This window comes from Artibeus jamaicensis, unplaced genomic scaffold (genome assembly GCF_021234435.1).
Source record: "Artibeus jamaicensis isolate MK-2021 breed Jamaican fruit bat unplaced genomic scaffold, CSHL_Jam_final contig_327, whole genome shotgun sequence".
In the NCBI taxonomy this organism is placed as follows: domain Eukaryota; kingdom Metazoa; phylum Chordata; class Mammalia; order Chiroptera; family Phyllostomidae; genus Artibeus; species Artibeus jamaicensis.
The window spans coordinates 4,105,347-4,118,970 of NW_026521772.1; the positions used below are offsets into that span (position 1 = coordinate 4,105,347).

General features: G+C 36.0%; 1 protein-coding gene across 7 annotated transcripts in view; it reads left to right on the forward strand.

The window, feature by feature from the left end:
• Positions 1 to 13,624, forward strand: part of CEP350 (centrosomal protein 350) — a 110,388-nt gene that overhangs the window by 71,724 nt on the left and 25,040 nt on the right. For 6 of the 7 annotated variants that reach the window (XM_053663672.1, XM_053663674.1, XM_053663675.1 and 3 more), the window contains 3 exons: positions 5,300 to 5,422; positions 6,522 to 6,721; positions 11,814 to 12,025. In XM_053663672.1, coding sequence (XP_053519647.1) covers positions 5,300 to 5,422; positions 6,522 to 6,721; positions 11,814 to 12,025 — 535 coding nt within the window. The remainder of the gene's footprint in view (positions 1 to 5,299; positions 5,423 to 6,521; positions 6,722 to 11,813; positions 12,026 to 13,624) is intronic. The other variant, XM_037145626.2, reaches the window with a different exon arrangement.

Genomic DNA, 13,624 nt, shown 5'->3' on the forward strand with positions numbered 1-13,624 from the left:
CTGCTAATCCTTGTTTATCTGTGAGATTAGTTTCAGTTGCTTATTTCAGATTTGGTTAAACCTCGATAAATTCAAGGTTGAATTTATTTATTCTGTTAATTATTTTCTCAGAATTCAAAATATTAAAAACCTAAAATTTTTGTAGTATTGTTCTCCCTTTTGTTGTCCACTACTGCAGTAAACCTCTGAGAAGTTTGTAAGAGAATAGGCCTTGAAGCATTCATGACTTTTTTTTAAACGGCTCCTTGATTTGTTGTTTGAAGTGATACAGTTGTAATTGTGGGTGGGGATTGGGTGAGGACAGCAGTGGCAAAGAAACCAGCGTTAAGGTTGGGGTGATGGTCCTGAGACTGGAGGATGGACAGGAGTGTTTCCCAGAATTACCAGTGCATTGAAAAAGATTACAGTTATGCAATAATTTTTTGATCTTGAAACAAAGTAATGTGTGAAAACTGGTTTTTAAACACCATTCAAGTTATCAAAAGCTTTAGAATTAGATCTTCAACTCAATAAATAAATAGTGAGTTAATTTTGCTACAGTAGATACCCAATAATAACAAAATCATTTGAGCCTTTGCTGCTAGGCACTATTATTTGTTCTGAGGGATATAAAGAAGAATCAAACATAAATCTTGTCTCAAAGAGTTGATAGTCTAGGTGGAGAAAAAACAAGTATCAGGTTTCTTTAGAGAAGTGTATATAAGTCAGTTACTAAGGAAGTTCTTAGAAGGAAGAAATTTGTAATGAAAAGAGTATATCAAGGAAGTTTTCACAGATGAGTGTTCAGAATTAAACATACTTTAGAATTAGAACTTTGTAGAATAAGAAGAAAAAATAAACTTTTTTTGTTTGATCATTGTGGATCAAGGCAGCATGGAAAAATGAAGCCTATGGTTTCAAAACTTTTGTAACATTCCCTTTAAATATTTTGAATATTTAAAAATATTCCCAGATTAGAAGTAAATGAACTTATTTGGTTTTAATCAAAAAGTTAAATAGCCCTGGCTGCTGTAGCTCAGTGGATTGAGTACTGGCCTGTGAACCAAAGGGTCACTGGTTTGATTCCCAGTCAGGGCACATGCCTGGGTTGTGGGCCAGGTCCCCAGTAGGCGGGCATAAGAGGCAATCACACAGGGTTGCTTCTCTCCCTCCCCTTCTTCCTCCTTTCCCTTCTGTCTAAAAATAAATACATAAAAATCTTTAAAAATAAAAAAGGTAAACAAATAGCCCTGGCTGGTGTGGCTCAGTGGATTGAGCTCCATCCTGTGAACCAAAAAGATTGCCAGTTCAATTCCCAGTCAGGGCACATGCTCGGGTTGCAAATTTGAAACCCCGTCGGGGTACGTAAAGGAAGCTGCTGATCGCTGTTCCGCTCTTACATTGGTGTTTTTCTCTCTCATTCTCTTCCTTTCTTTTTAAAATCAATTTTAAAAAATATGTCCCTGGATGAGCATAAAAAAATTCAAACACACTTTATTTTTACTTATAACAATATAGAATTAAAGAATCATAGATCCAGAAAGAATTTTAAAATGATTTAGGGCATTAGAGTTTTGTTTAGTTAGTATTTTTTAGAACCAAGTAATTCTAGAACTATAAGTATCATTTAACATTTAGGTCCTTATTTTTAAGGTACATTTTATCGATTGTGACATTACAGTTGTCCCATTTTTTCTCCCCTATATTCCCCTCTGCCCTGTACCCCCTCCCCTTACCAGCGTTCTCCACCACCCCTTAGTTCATATCCATGGGTTGTACATTAAGTTCTTTGCCTTCTCCATTTCCTATACTATTATTCTTTTTTTTTTAATTTAAATATATTTCAAGCACAGTTTTCTGTCTTTTACTCCCATCCCAGCCCACCCCCCGTACTATTATTCTTAACCTTCCCCTGTCTATTTTGTACGTACCATTTATGCTTATTCCCTGTACCTTTTCCCCCATTCTGCCCCTTCCTCTCTCCACTGACACCCTCCATGTGATCTCCATTTCTGTGATTCTGTTCCTGTTCTAGTTGCTTGCTTAGTTTTTTTTTTTAATTTTTATTTCTTTTTTTTTTTTTTTTTAAATATTTTATTTATTTATCTTTAGAGGGGAAGGGAAGGAGAGAGGGAGAGAAACATCAATGTATGGTTGCCTTTTGTGCGTCCCCTGCTGGGAACTGGCCTGCAGGGAACTGGTTTGCAACCCAGGCATGTGCCCTGACTGGGAATCGAACTGCGATTGTCTGGTTCGCAGGCCCGCGCTCAATCCACTGAGCTACACCAGCCAGGGCTAATTTTTATTTCTTTATAGGTTCAGTTGTTGATAGTTTTGAGTTTGGTATTTTATTTTGCTCTTTGAAATTATAGCATGGTTTTATAATCTGTTGAAACATTCTAAAGTTACATTAACTCAGTAGGACAAAAAAAGGGTTTCATTAATGTCACATGGTCTAGGAGTTTGTTGTGGTATTTTAAAATATATGAGAAGGTGCTTGAATGGAGAAAGAAAGAATTATAAAATGACGGAACTTGAAGTATCCTTAGGGAAGTTGTCTGGTATAGTCGTTTAGTTTTACAGGAAGAATTTGGTGCCCACAGGGATTAAGTAACTTATCCCAAGTCACATACATAATGGCAGAGATAGAGCTAGAACCCTGTTCTCTGGACTTTAGCCACTAAAGTTAATGTTGAGCTAAGTTGGCCTATCTGCTTTCAACATCAGGTTTTTAAAAAAAAAACTCCACTGGCTCTGGCTAGGTGGCTTGGTTGGTAGAGTGTCATCCTCGTACTTCAGAAGGTTGCTGGTCGGATCATGGATCAGGACACAGGCATCGATGTTTGTCTCTCTCCCTTTTCTTCTCTAAAGTCAGTGAAAGTATATAAGCCCTCCCATGAGGATTTAAAAACTACATCGATGACTTAATAGAAACTGACCCTTAAACTGGAAGAGGGCCCATTGGTTGATTGCTGGAATTTGAGCTGCATAGCTCAAATTTAGAGTGAAAGTGTGATTTTAAAAATGAATCAGTTACTCATGAATTTACTTTTTAAATTTTTTATAATAATTTTTTAAAGATTTTTACATTTATTTAGAGAGAAGGGAAGGGGAGGGGAAAGAGAGGGAGAAAAACACCAATGCTAGAGAGATACATCCATTGGTTGCCTCTCATGCTCCCAATTGGGGGCTTGGCCTGCAACCCAGGCATGTGCCCTGGCTGGGAATTGAACCGGCAACCTTTCTGTTCAAAGGTTGACACTTAGTCCACTGAGCCACACCAGCCAGGGCACTCATGAATTTCCTAAGATTAAACATTATAGGAACATAGTCTCCGTATTACATTAAATCTATTATACCTCTAATCCTAGTCCACTGTTCCGCTACCATCAGAGGCTTTGTTGGGGTGATGCCTTAACACCAACTATAAAGTGTATTAGTAGCATTATCTGTTCATAGTAGACATTTATGTCTCTGTGATTGACAGCTTTTGTTTACTTCTTACTCGTGCAACATTTTGAAGGAGTTAACTCTAGTGTGTAGTACTTCTTATATCTCAACTTTATTTTACTCAGCTTTTAAAGGATACTCTGTATTTCTAGAATATACATATATTAAATAAGGAACATTGCTCTGGGAAGAAGTTCTGACTCTAAGTTAAACTTTTCTTATACTGTTTCTTAAAATATTTTTTCTTCCTTTCCGATTGGCCATTTCTTTTTGTTGTTTATTTCTAACCTAGAACTTTTGAATATGCTTAATCTTTGCATGTAAAAAAAGATCAATATTTGTTTTAATAGAAAAAATTATCCTTCATTGAGCTGGACAGAAAATTAAATTGTATCTTTTTACAGTTTATTTCATGTTTCAATATTCTACTTTTTGCACTAGGTCATGCATGCATTTAGCAGTTTTACGCTTAAGAGGGTGGGTGAAATTTGAATGTTATGAGTAGATTTTTTTGGACCGTTTGCCAAGTACATGTGTTCTTGCATAATATTTTGATACTTGGCATCAAAATAAGTTTATTGTACATTCATAAAGAATGGCAAGGAAGATTGCAGTGTCTTACTGAAATTCAGCAAAATTGTTTTTCCTTGAACTTTGGTGTGAAAATCAAGGCAATCCAGGTGTGTGTGTGTGTGTGTGTGTGTGTGTGTGTGTGTGTGTAAATGAAGGGGAGTTAAAATATTAAGTAAAATATTAAGTTGTGTGAAACAGACCTTGATAGTCTGTTTTATAAAGATTTATATGTAGGCAAGATTCTACATACTCTTTAAAATCCAAATGACTGGCTGGATTTATACCTAGATTTTCTCACTTCTGTGATGTACTGATATAATTCCTTGCCCTTCCAAGGCAATGAATGTTGCCTTGAGCTGTAAGTTACTCTTGTGTGCATGTGAACAAGAGCATGCTCTGTCAAAGAGAGTTAACCTTTCCACACTGACTAGACTTAACTTGTTTTTTCATGCATATAATAATCTATTTACTATTTAAAATGAAGGGAAACTTGTGGGGTTTTGCTACTTTTATAACTTTAACATATGTAATTTGCTTACTTTTAATGTTATGATTGAGCTGTCCACAGCATGATTATTTTTAATGGCAGTATTTATTGGGACTAGCTTAGTTTATTCTTAATTCTTATCCTGATAATTTATAAGATGGGTATTGTATATCAATATTTACTTTTCAAGTATGCCCTTGTTAAATAAAAGCATGATAACCTCCGTTAGGTCCTGTTAGTAGCAGTAAGCTTTCTGTCATAGAGGTGAACAATGTATTTTTAGTATAAGTTGATTTTTTTAATTATATTTTTTTCAAGCTGATCATGATGGTAAGGTTAAGTAAGGCAAATGTATGTAGTGCTTTCTAATTTAAGTTCAAGACTTTATGACAAGGTATAGATATAAAAATCACTTACTCAAGATAACATATATATGTAGAATTGCTGATATATAGGTTCACATCCATAATTGTTGTAATCTTATGGAAAAGTTTATGGGAAAACATATTTAGCTCCACAATGTGCTTCTCATCATTTCATTCACAAACAAGCAAATTTACCTGGAAGTATAGATGATGGTTAAGCAACGTGTAAGAAGAAAGGCACGTTTATTCAGAAATCATTGGTAAGATCTATAAAAGGTACATGTTTTATATGTCCCACAGAGTATAACACTTGCTTTAACCAAGTAGCTTATAATGTTCCTCAAGAAACATATTAAAAGTTCTTCACTCAGCTCTTATGCTTTCCCTTTCTCATTCTTTCTGCCTCTTGATCTCTTGGTTTAAAATCTTCCTCCTTATTTTGTAGACACTGCTCTCCTGTTCACTACTTCTTCTCTGTCTTTACGTCTCATCACTGGGCCTCTCTCAGTGTCTGTTTTCCCAACCTTCATCCCAAATTCCAGCTGTATATCTACAACCAGTTGGTCAGGTAACTGCACCTTTTTCAGTGCACTCTTTGATAGAGCATGCTCTGTTCTTTTTGTTTGTTTTGTTTGCTTCTTTTTTCTTTCTTTCTTCCTTTTTCCCCCCTAAGAGCCTAGAGGCCTCTTGTCAAATGTCCCATAGAAACGTTTTTGTTTCTGCATTAGTTTGACATGCTGACTGTTTAAGAAGTGGAGTGTGACAGTTCCTGTGCTTTATATCAAATGTCTGTTGGATGCCTGGGTGCATTTTTGTCAATTAGCTACCGCTTCTGATCTAATACCAGTCATATGAGAAGTCCACCTTTTATGAAGCTGTGACATCTACATTTGAGAAAAGTTTAATAGTAGCTTTTTAACTACTCAAAAAACTTTCCCTAATTCAGTCATTTCTCCTAATGTTTTGAAGCTAAGATATATTGGGCTATTTTATTTTCAGATAGGGTTAAACTGAGAAATTTAAGGCATTTGGTGCATCCTTTAACTCCAATAAATAAAGTTATGTTTTTATGTATATGGCATCTGACTGGTGCTCAGAGTTCTCTCTATGGAAAACAGATTAACACCTGACATTGTATCTCTTAGGTAATGGCTACCAAACTCACTACACCTGAAGCAAAACCAGATTGAATTTGAAAATAAAAGCCAAAACGGGACATGAACATGTTTTTTGTTTGCTTGCTTATTTGGGGGCTTTGGGGTTTGCTTTTTGTTGTTGGTTTGGTCTTTGTTGTTTTGTTTGTGTGTTTTCTAGCCTGAGCCTTCAGAAAAAATTCCCTTTATATCTTCTCTTATGAAAAAGAATCACCTATGAAAAAAGAATATGTATTATCAGTCATGGTTGTACAGACATTGTGAAGATTTTTTCCCTGAATTTACCACTCTTTTTCCTTTGCTACTCTTAAAATGACAAGTAAAGCATAAATTCTCTCGTTTTCTAAATAAGTTGACTCATCTAAGCTTTTGTGATCTCAAACTTTTTTCAGATGAGTAGTGTGAATGTTTTCTTTTACACAGCTTGTTGATAAGGTAATGAGTGATAGCGCTCGCTGAGTGATTTCTGCCTACAGATTTGCTCTCTCACTGTTCTTCATGGTGTGGCCACAGGTTTCTGACCAAGCGGGAGCAAAAACTAATGCAGCGGCGACAGCATGCAGAAGAGCTGCTAGAGTGGAAGCGACGCCTGGATGCGGAGGAAGCAGAAATTCGTCAAATGGAAAAACAGGCTCTGGCTGCCTGGGACACAGAATTATTAAAGCCTAAAACTCCTAAGGAAGAACTGGAGGAGCAGAGAGCAGAACAGAAAGGTAATGTATACCAACTCTATTCGGATCACAAACTAAAGCCTAGTGTAACAAAAGATTTCATGATTTTTTAAAAATGTTAATGATTAAGGGTGGTGAAGGTGATAATGTACAAATGCTACAGAAATTGCAAGGTTGAGAGAATACTGTAAATATCTTTATGCTAATATACTTGAAAACTTAGAAGAAATGGGTAAATTCCATGAAATGGAAATGAGGTATTATTTCATGACCAAATGGAGTTTAACATATATTAAAAAATTGATAATGTGGTGAATTACTTAGACAAATTAAAGGAGAAAAAAAATACATGGCATCTTAATGGATTCAGAAAAGGCACTTAATAAAGTGTAAAAAGCATTTGTAATAAAACACATCTCAGGTCCAAGTAGCAATAGAAGGGAACTTTCCTTTACCTGATACAGGATACTGTTAACGAAAGCGACGAGCCAAACCTAACACAGACATCATACTTAATGAGGAAACGTAGGAGGCCTTCTCTTTGGATTTAGAAATGAAACAAAGATGCTTATTTTCACCTAAGGAGTGTAAGGAAGAAGCAGAACTCTCCGTGTTTGTGGATAATACTATGCACATAGAAAATCTAGCATTCACATGTCAGTTATCAGAATTCATTATAGTGAGTTTAGCAAGGTTGCTGGATATAAAATCCATAACAAAACTTAATTACATGTCTGTAGACTAGTAGAAATTGGTTAGAAAAATCTAATTTTTTAAAGAGATACCATTTATAATAGAAATTAAAAATATGAAATACTTAATAAATTTAACAAAATGTATACAAGATCTTTATGTCTATAAAATTAAGAATTTTTGAGACATGAGAGAAGACTAAAATAAGTGGAAATCTTTTTCATATTCACAGATAGATTCAGTGTCACAGAGATGTTAATTCTCCCTGAATTTATTGATTCATGACAATTTAAATCAGAAACCCAGCAAGATCTCTTCATAAGGTTTAATAAGCTTGTTTAAAATGTATATGAAAGAGCAAAAAACCAAAAACATACTCACTCCTAAAGAACTACGAATGAAATGTTAAAGGGACTTATCTAAGAAAAAGAAGTTAAAGAAACATGAACAGTGAAAGAACAACAAGCTCACAGTTATTAACAACCACACCTAAAACGAAAGCAAACTAAAAGAACAGCTAGATCAGGAGTGGAAAGATAGAAATGAAGATCTCAAGGAGGGTTAGCAACAGGGGAGTGGGAGGAGGAGATGGGCGGAGAAGGTACAGAAAATAAGTAGCATAGACAGTAGATAGAAAATAGATGGGGGGGCAAGAATAGCATGGGAAATATAGAACCTAAAGGACTTGAGACACATGGACATAAACTAAAGGGGGGTAATGGTGGGGATGGGGGGCAGGGTGGAGGGGAATGAAGGGGGGAATAGAACAACTGTAACAGCATAATCAATTAAAAAAATAAATTAAAAAAAAAAAGAACTACGAAGTGCAAGAACTTATTTGATGAGATACCAAGACTTCTAAAAGTATTGTAATTTAAAACAGTATGATATTTGCACAGAGATAGACAAATAGACTATGAAACAGCCCAGAGGAAAATCCATGCAAAAAAGGAAATTTGACTTTTGACACAGGTAACTTTGCAGAATAGTGAAGGAAAGAGGGACTGTCCAATACATTTTTGTAGGAGGAAAATATGTAGTTTGGTCCCTACCTGACAATATAAAAAAAGATCCATCTCAAAGGCCAAAGAAAAGCTTGAATATGACAGTTAAAACTATAAAACTTTAGAAGATATTCTAAAAGAATATTTTTATCACACCAAGGAGGAACCAGATTTAACGTGTTACAAAAAGCAAACACCATACAGTGAAAGACTGATAAATTCAACTTCAATAAATTAAGAACTTCTGTTCATTAATACACCATGAAGGGAAAGCTAGGTAAGAGATTTGCACCACATCGAACCGGCAAAGGAATAGTATCAAGCATATGAGAGCAATTTCTGTGAATGAAAAGTAAAATGACAATGTAAAAAAAATAGGCAAGAGATCAGTCACTTCACAAATGAAGAATTCCAAATGCTCAATAAACATGAAAAGATGTTTGATTTCATTAGTTTCAGGGCATAAAAACCATAAAGAAATACCATTGCATACCTGTATACATTTCCCCAAATTTGCTGGCTTAAAATTTTTTTCCACTTCTGGAGGCCAGAAGTACAAATTCAAGGTGTTGGCAGAACTCTTGGTACCAAGAAATAATTCCTTCATTCCTTCTCCCAGCTTCTGGCGGCTGAACTATAGTCATTCCTTGTATCTGTATAACTCTATTTTTGCATAATCACCTTCTTTGTATCTGTCTTCTTTTTTGTCTCATAAAGAAACTTGTCATGGGCTCTGGCTGGGTGGCTTGGTTGTTTGGAGTGTTAGACCTGTACACCAAAAGGTTGCTGGTTTGATTCCCAGTCAGGGTACATAACTAGGTTGGGGTTCGGTCCCCGGTTTGGGGAGTGCACACAGGAGACAACTGATTGATGTTTCTCTCTCTTCCCCCTCCCTCCCTTTAAAATAACATTCTCAATAAACATACTCTCAGTTGAGGATTAAAAAAAGAAAAAGAAACTCATTATTGGATTTAGGGCCTACCCACCACATATTTAGGGTGACCTCATCATAAGATTTTTAATTACATCTGCAAAGACTTTTATTCCAAATAAGATTACATTCACAGGTTCTGGAGGTTAAGGCATGGATATACCTTTTATGGGGGCAGGAGGGTCATCATTCAAGCCATTGGAACAAAGAATGCTATTCTACCTCTGGTTTATATACTGAAGAGAACTGAAAGCAAGTTTTCTAAGAGATATTTGTACCCCCATGTATGTAGTAGCATTATTTTCAATAGACAAAAGATGAAAGCCACCCAAATATCTATCAACAGATGAATAGATTTATATAAGATGTGGTACATACATATAGTGAAATATTATTCAGCCTTAAGAAGAAAGGAAATTCTCATACATTATAACATAGGTGAATCTTGAAGACATTATGCTAAATGAAATAACTCAGCCTCAAAAAAGTACAACTATTTTATGATTCCACTTATATGAGGTATCTTGGGTAGTCAAGTTCACAGAAACAAAAAGTAGAATGGTTGTTGCTAGGGGCTTGGAGAGGTGAGGAGAGAACTGGGAGTTATTTAAGAGTATAGAGTTTCAGTTTGGGAAGATGAGAAAGTTCTGGTGGTGATAGTCGCACAATAGTGGGAGTGTACTTAATGTCACTGAACTCTGCACCTAAAAATGGTTACTGTTGTAACTGGGAGCCACATCTGCAGTGTAGCATCTGCAGTGCAGTGACTGGCGGACCTGCCCCGGTAGCCAGGGCAGTACCAGCAGGAGGTCCCGCCCCTCCACTGCAGCTGCCCCCATGGAGGAAAAGAAAGTGGAAGCACAGAAAGAAGGATCTGAGGAATCTGCTGATGACACGGGCTTTGGTCTTTTTGACTAAACCTCTTTTGTAACATGTTCAATAAAAGGCCGAACTCTGAAAAAAAAAAAGTGGTTAGTATTGTAAATTTTATATTATGTGTATTTTACCACAACTTAAAAAATTAAATTTTAAACAAGTCAGGTTGTATAGTACAAGGTCTAGAAAGACACACAACAACACAGGAGCCCTACCCGGCTGCCACTGGTTTGCCTTGGGGGTATGGAAATTGGACAGATGACAGTGTTGGGGGCAGGTATATGAACCCATCATTCCCCATCCTTCCACGTTGGTTGAAGGTTGTTTCTTTTGTACTGCATTCTTGTACTACTTCTGTAGTTAAAAAATAAGGGAAACAGCAAAAAAAAAAAGAAGACTTCCAAAATCAAGTCTTCACAGACAGCAGATTTGAGACGCTTCCATGGTTTCCTTCCAGGACAGGTGACTTTCACTTTTATCTTGATACAATCTTTATATTGTTTGAACTTTTAAAGTGAATGTATGTTACCATTATTGCACAAAAAATAAAGTGTGTTGAGGGACATAAAGCTGAAATGTAGAGGATTCTTCTGTTGCCTAAAACCTAAAAATTAAATCATTTTCTGAACCATTTTAAATTTTATCCACAGTCTATCTTAGAATAGATAAATATCCTTGAGGACTTTTAGAATTCCTTCCTTCATTTAACCATTCTGATTATGCTACACATATATGGTATACAAATATGCCTTATAAATTTTGAACTGAAGTGCTTTTAAATGTCAAGTCATTGGGCTCAAAATATTAAGTGGGGTTTAGATTTAAGTATACCAGCTGACCCAAAGTGGGATAGAACCAAATTTCTGTGGGACATTATACCTGTAGAGACAAACAGGGAAAGCAGTGACAATCTTACTTGACAAGTAAGATTATACTTGTATAATCTTAAGAATTTCCTATTTAGTGTCAAATATATTTGTTTTCTTAAAGTAAGCAGAGGGCATAATGGACAGGAAATTCCAGAGGCAAGACAATATTACAAATTCTGAAAGTGCTAAATAAAGTTCATAGTGTGTCTCCAGTGATGCCCAAGCTGCAGTTTACTCATTTTTACTGCTTTGTAGCATTTCATTATACAGATATGCCGCGGTTTATTCATTTTACTGTCGATAGACATTTGTGTTCTTTCCAGTTGTTGCCGTTATAATAATTCTACCAGTGACCAGGGGCATTGCTCCTGCTGTTCATAACCAGGGTTTCTTGAGGATGTATACTCAAAAGAGTGGAGTTGCTAGATCATAGAATGTTGTCTTCCAAAGTGGTTGGGGGGACCAGTATTCATTCCTAAAGGAGTATGTGACTGGAATTACTCTGTGTCTTCACAAACACTTGGGGTGCCAGTCACTGTCATAGCTGGTCATATGTCACGGATAACCTTTCAGTTTGTCAGCCAAATTCTCAACTAGACTAACAGACTTTACAGCAAGTGTGGTTCATGGAGTGATGGGGTTAAAAAAGTCTATCTAGGTGCAGTTAGTGAAATCATGTTAAAAACAAACGTGAAGTTAACAGTGGAGCATTTCCCTGACCAGGTTGTGTACTTTTTCTGGCTTTCGCCCTCTCCTCCTAGAAATGACCAGCGAGGCGGACTCACCGGTACCTTCCTGCTCTCGCCTGCACAGCGAAAGTTCTATCCCAGAAGAGCTGCACAGCCCAGCCGCTGACCACACGCCATGCGAGTCCTCGGTGCGGGAGCGGCCGGGCAGTCCGGACCACAGCTTGCTGACTGAGGACATGGTTTTCTCCCAGGAGCTGGAATCTTCTACTTCTCCCAGTAAACACGTGAGTTTTGTGTGTTTGTACCTTAAAGCTTTGGGGAAAAGCCTGTCTAAAAAGTATATTAGTAACACTTCCATTCTTCTACTTCCATTCTTCTATTAATAATAGTGTCAGCGATCACTCATACCTTTAACATATATATATAACATTTGAATAGAAATAAAGCTTTTCATTGACTCCTTAAAGATTTATGTATGATTTTAACTTTAGCAACATTTATAAAATTACGCTAGTAAGTCTAAATATTGAGGGTATAGGAACTTCTAAAGCCTTTAATAAAGATAATGTGTGGGAACATAACAAGTTGCTTTAAAACCTGTGTTTTTTCATATAATAGAAATAATAAGAGCTTAAATCATACCAGCGTGCCTTTTCTACAAGGTAGTTAATAACTGTCCTATAACTCATAATCAGAATAAAAGCAAGGTTTTATCTTTTTTTGGTTTTAGATTTTATTTATTTATTTTTAGAGAGTATGGAGGGAGAGAGAGAAATATCAGTGTGTGGTTGCCTCTTGCACGCCCCCTACTGAGGACCTGGCCTGCACACAACCCAGGTTTGTGCCCTGACTGGGAATTGAACCAGTGACCCATTGATTCTCAGGCCAGTGCTCAATCCAATGAACCACACCAACCAGTGCTCATCTTTTTAAGGCAGATCTGATTCTGCCTTTAGAATCAATGGTTATTGATTCTAAATTAGAATAATGGTCACTTTTAGAATAAGAATGTTTTCCACATTGTCCTTAATTCTATACTTCATAAATAAAAGCTGGTAAAAATTTAAGCTACAATCTTAACTTTATTCTTTTCAACTTGATTTTATAAAGTACAAAAAGGACTTAACCTAACAATATCAAATATTAAATGAACGCAAATATTGTTAAGGCCTGTCTATGTTTTTAAAATGTAATTCACCTAAATTTAGAATGGAAAAAAACCCTTTGTTAAAGTATATTTTTGTGGATGTGAAGAGAGAATAGCATTTCCCTATTAGAAAATCAGTCAGAGTCACATGTGTTACAGCACCTGAAAAATTTGGAGGATAAATTGTTTTTTTAATCCAGTGAAGAGCCTGTTGCATGTTATGTTGCAAAATACAATGTTTTGTGTACATACTTGAAAACAGTGCTTTTAGATTATTTAAAGCTTCTATTTAAATTATCATGGTAGTAATTTCTTGGTTATTATCTGATAATGGGCTTGTTGTGTAGATAATTAAGTTGTTGCATGATTCCTACCTTTCAGGAATTTACAACCAAACTATGCCTTTTGATACAATCTTTTATTTTATTTCTATAAATTGATTAGATTTTACCTACATCCTTACTGAGGTTTGGATACTCATCATCATCTGGTCAAATACCAAAAAATAGATTTTTTTCCTTACAAAAAAATAGATATTAAGAAAATCAAAACTTGTGTGCCTTAAAGTGGTTTTTATAATATCTGATATCTATAAAAACTGGTATCTATTGAGTGCTTATGTACCAAGTGTCAGGTAGCATGCTGAGTGCCTTATGCGGATTGTCACAGTGCTGTAGATGCTGCATTAAGCCCCACCCTGAGGCCGAGCAGGCTGGGCACCTTGCCCAAAGTCACA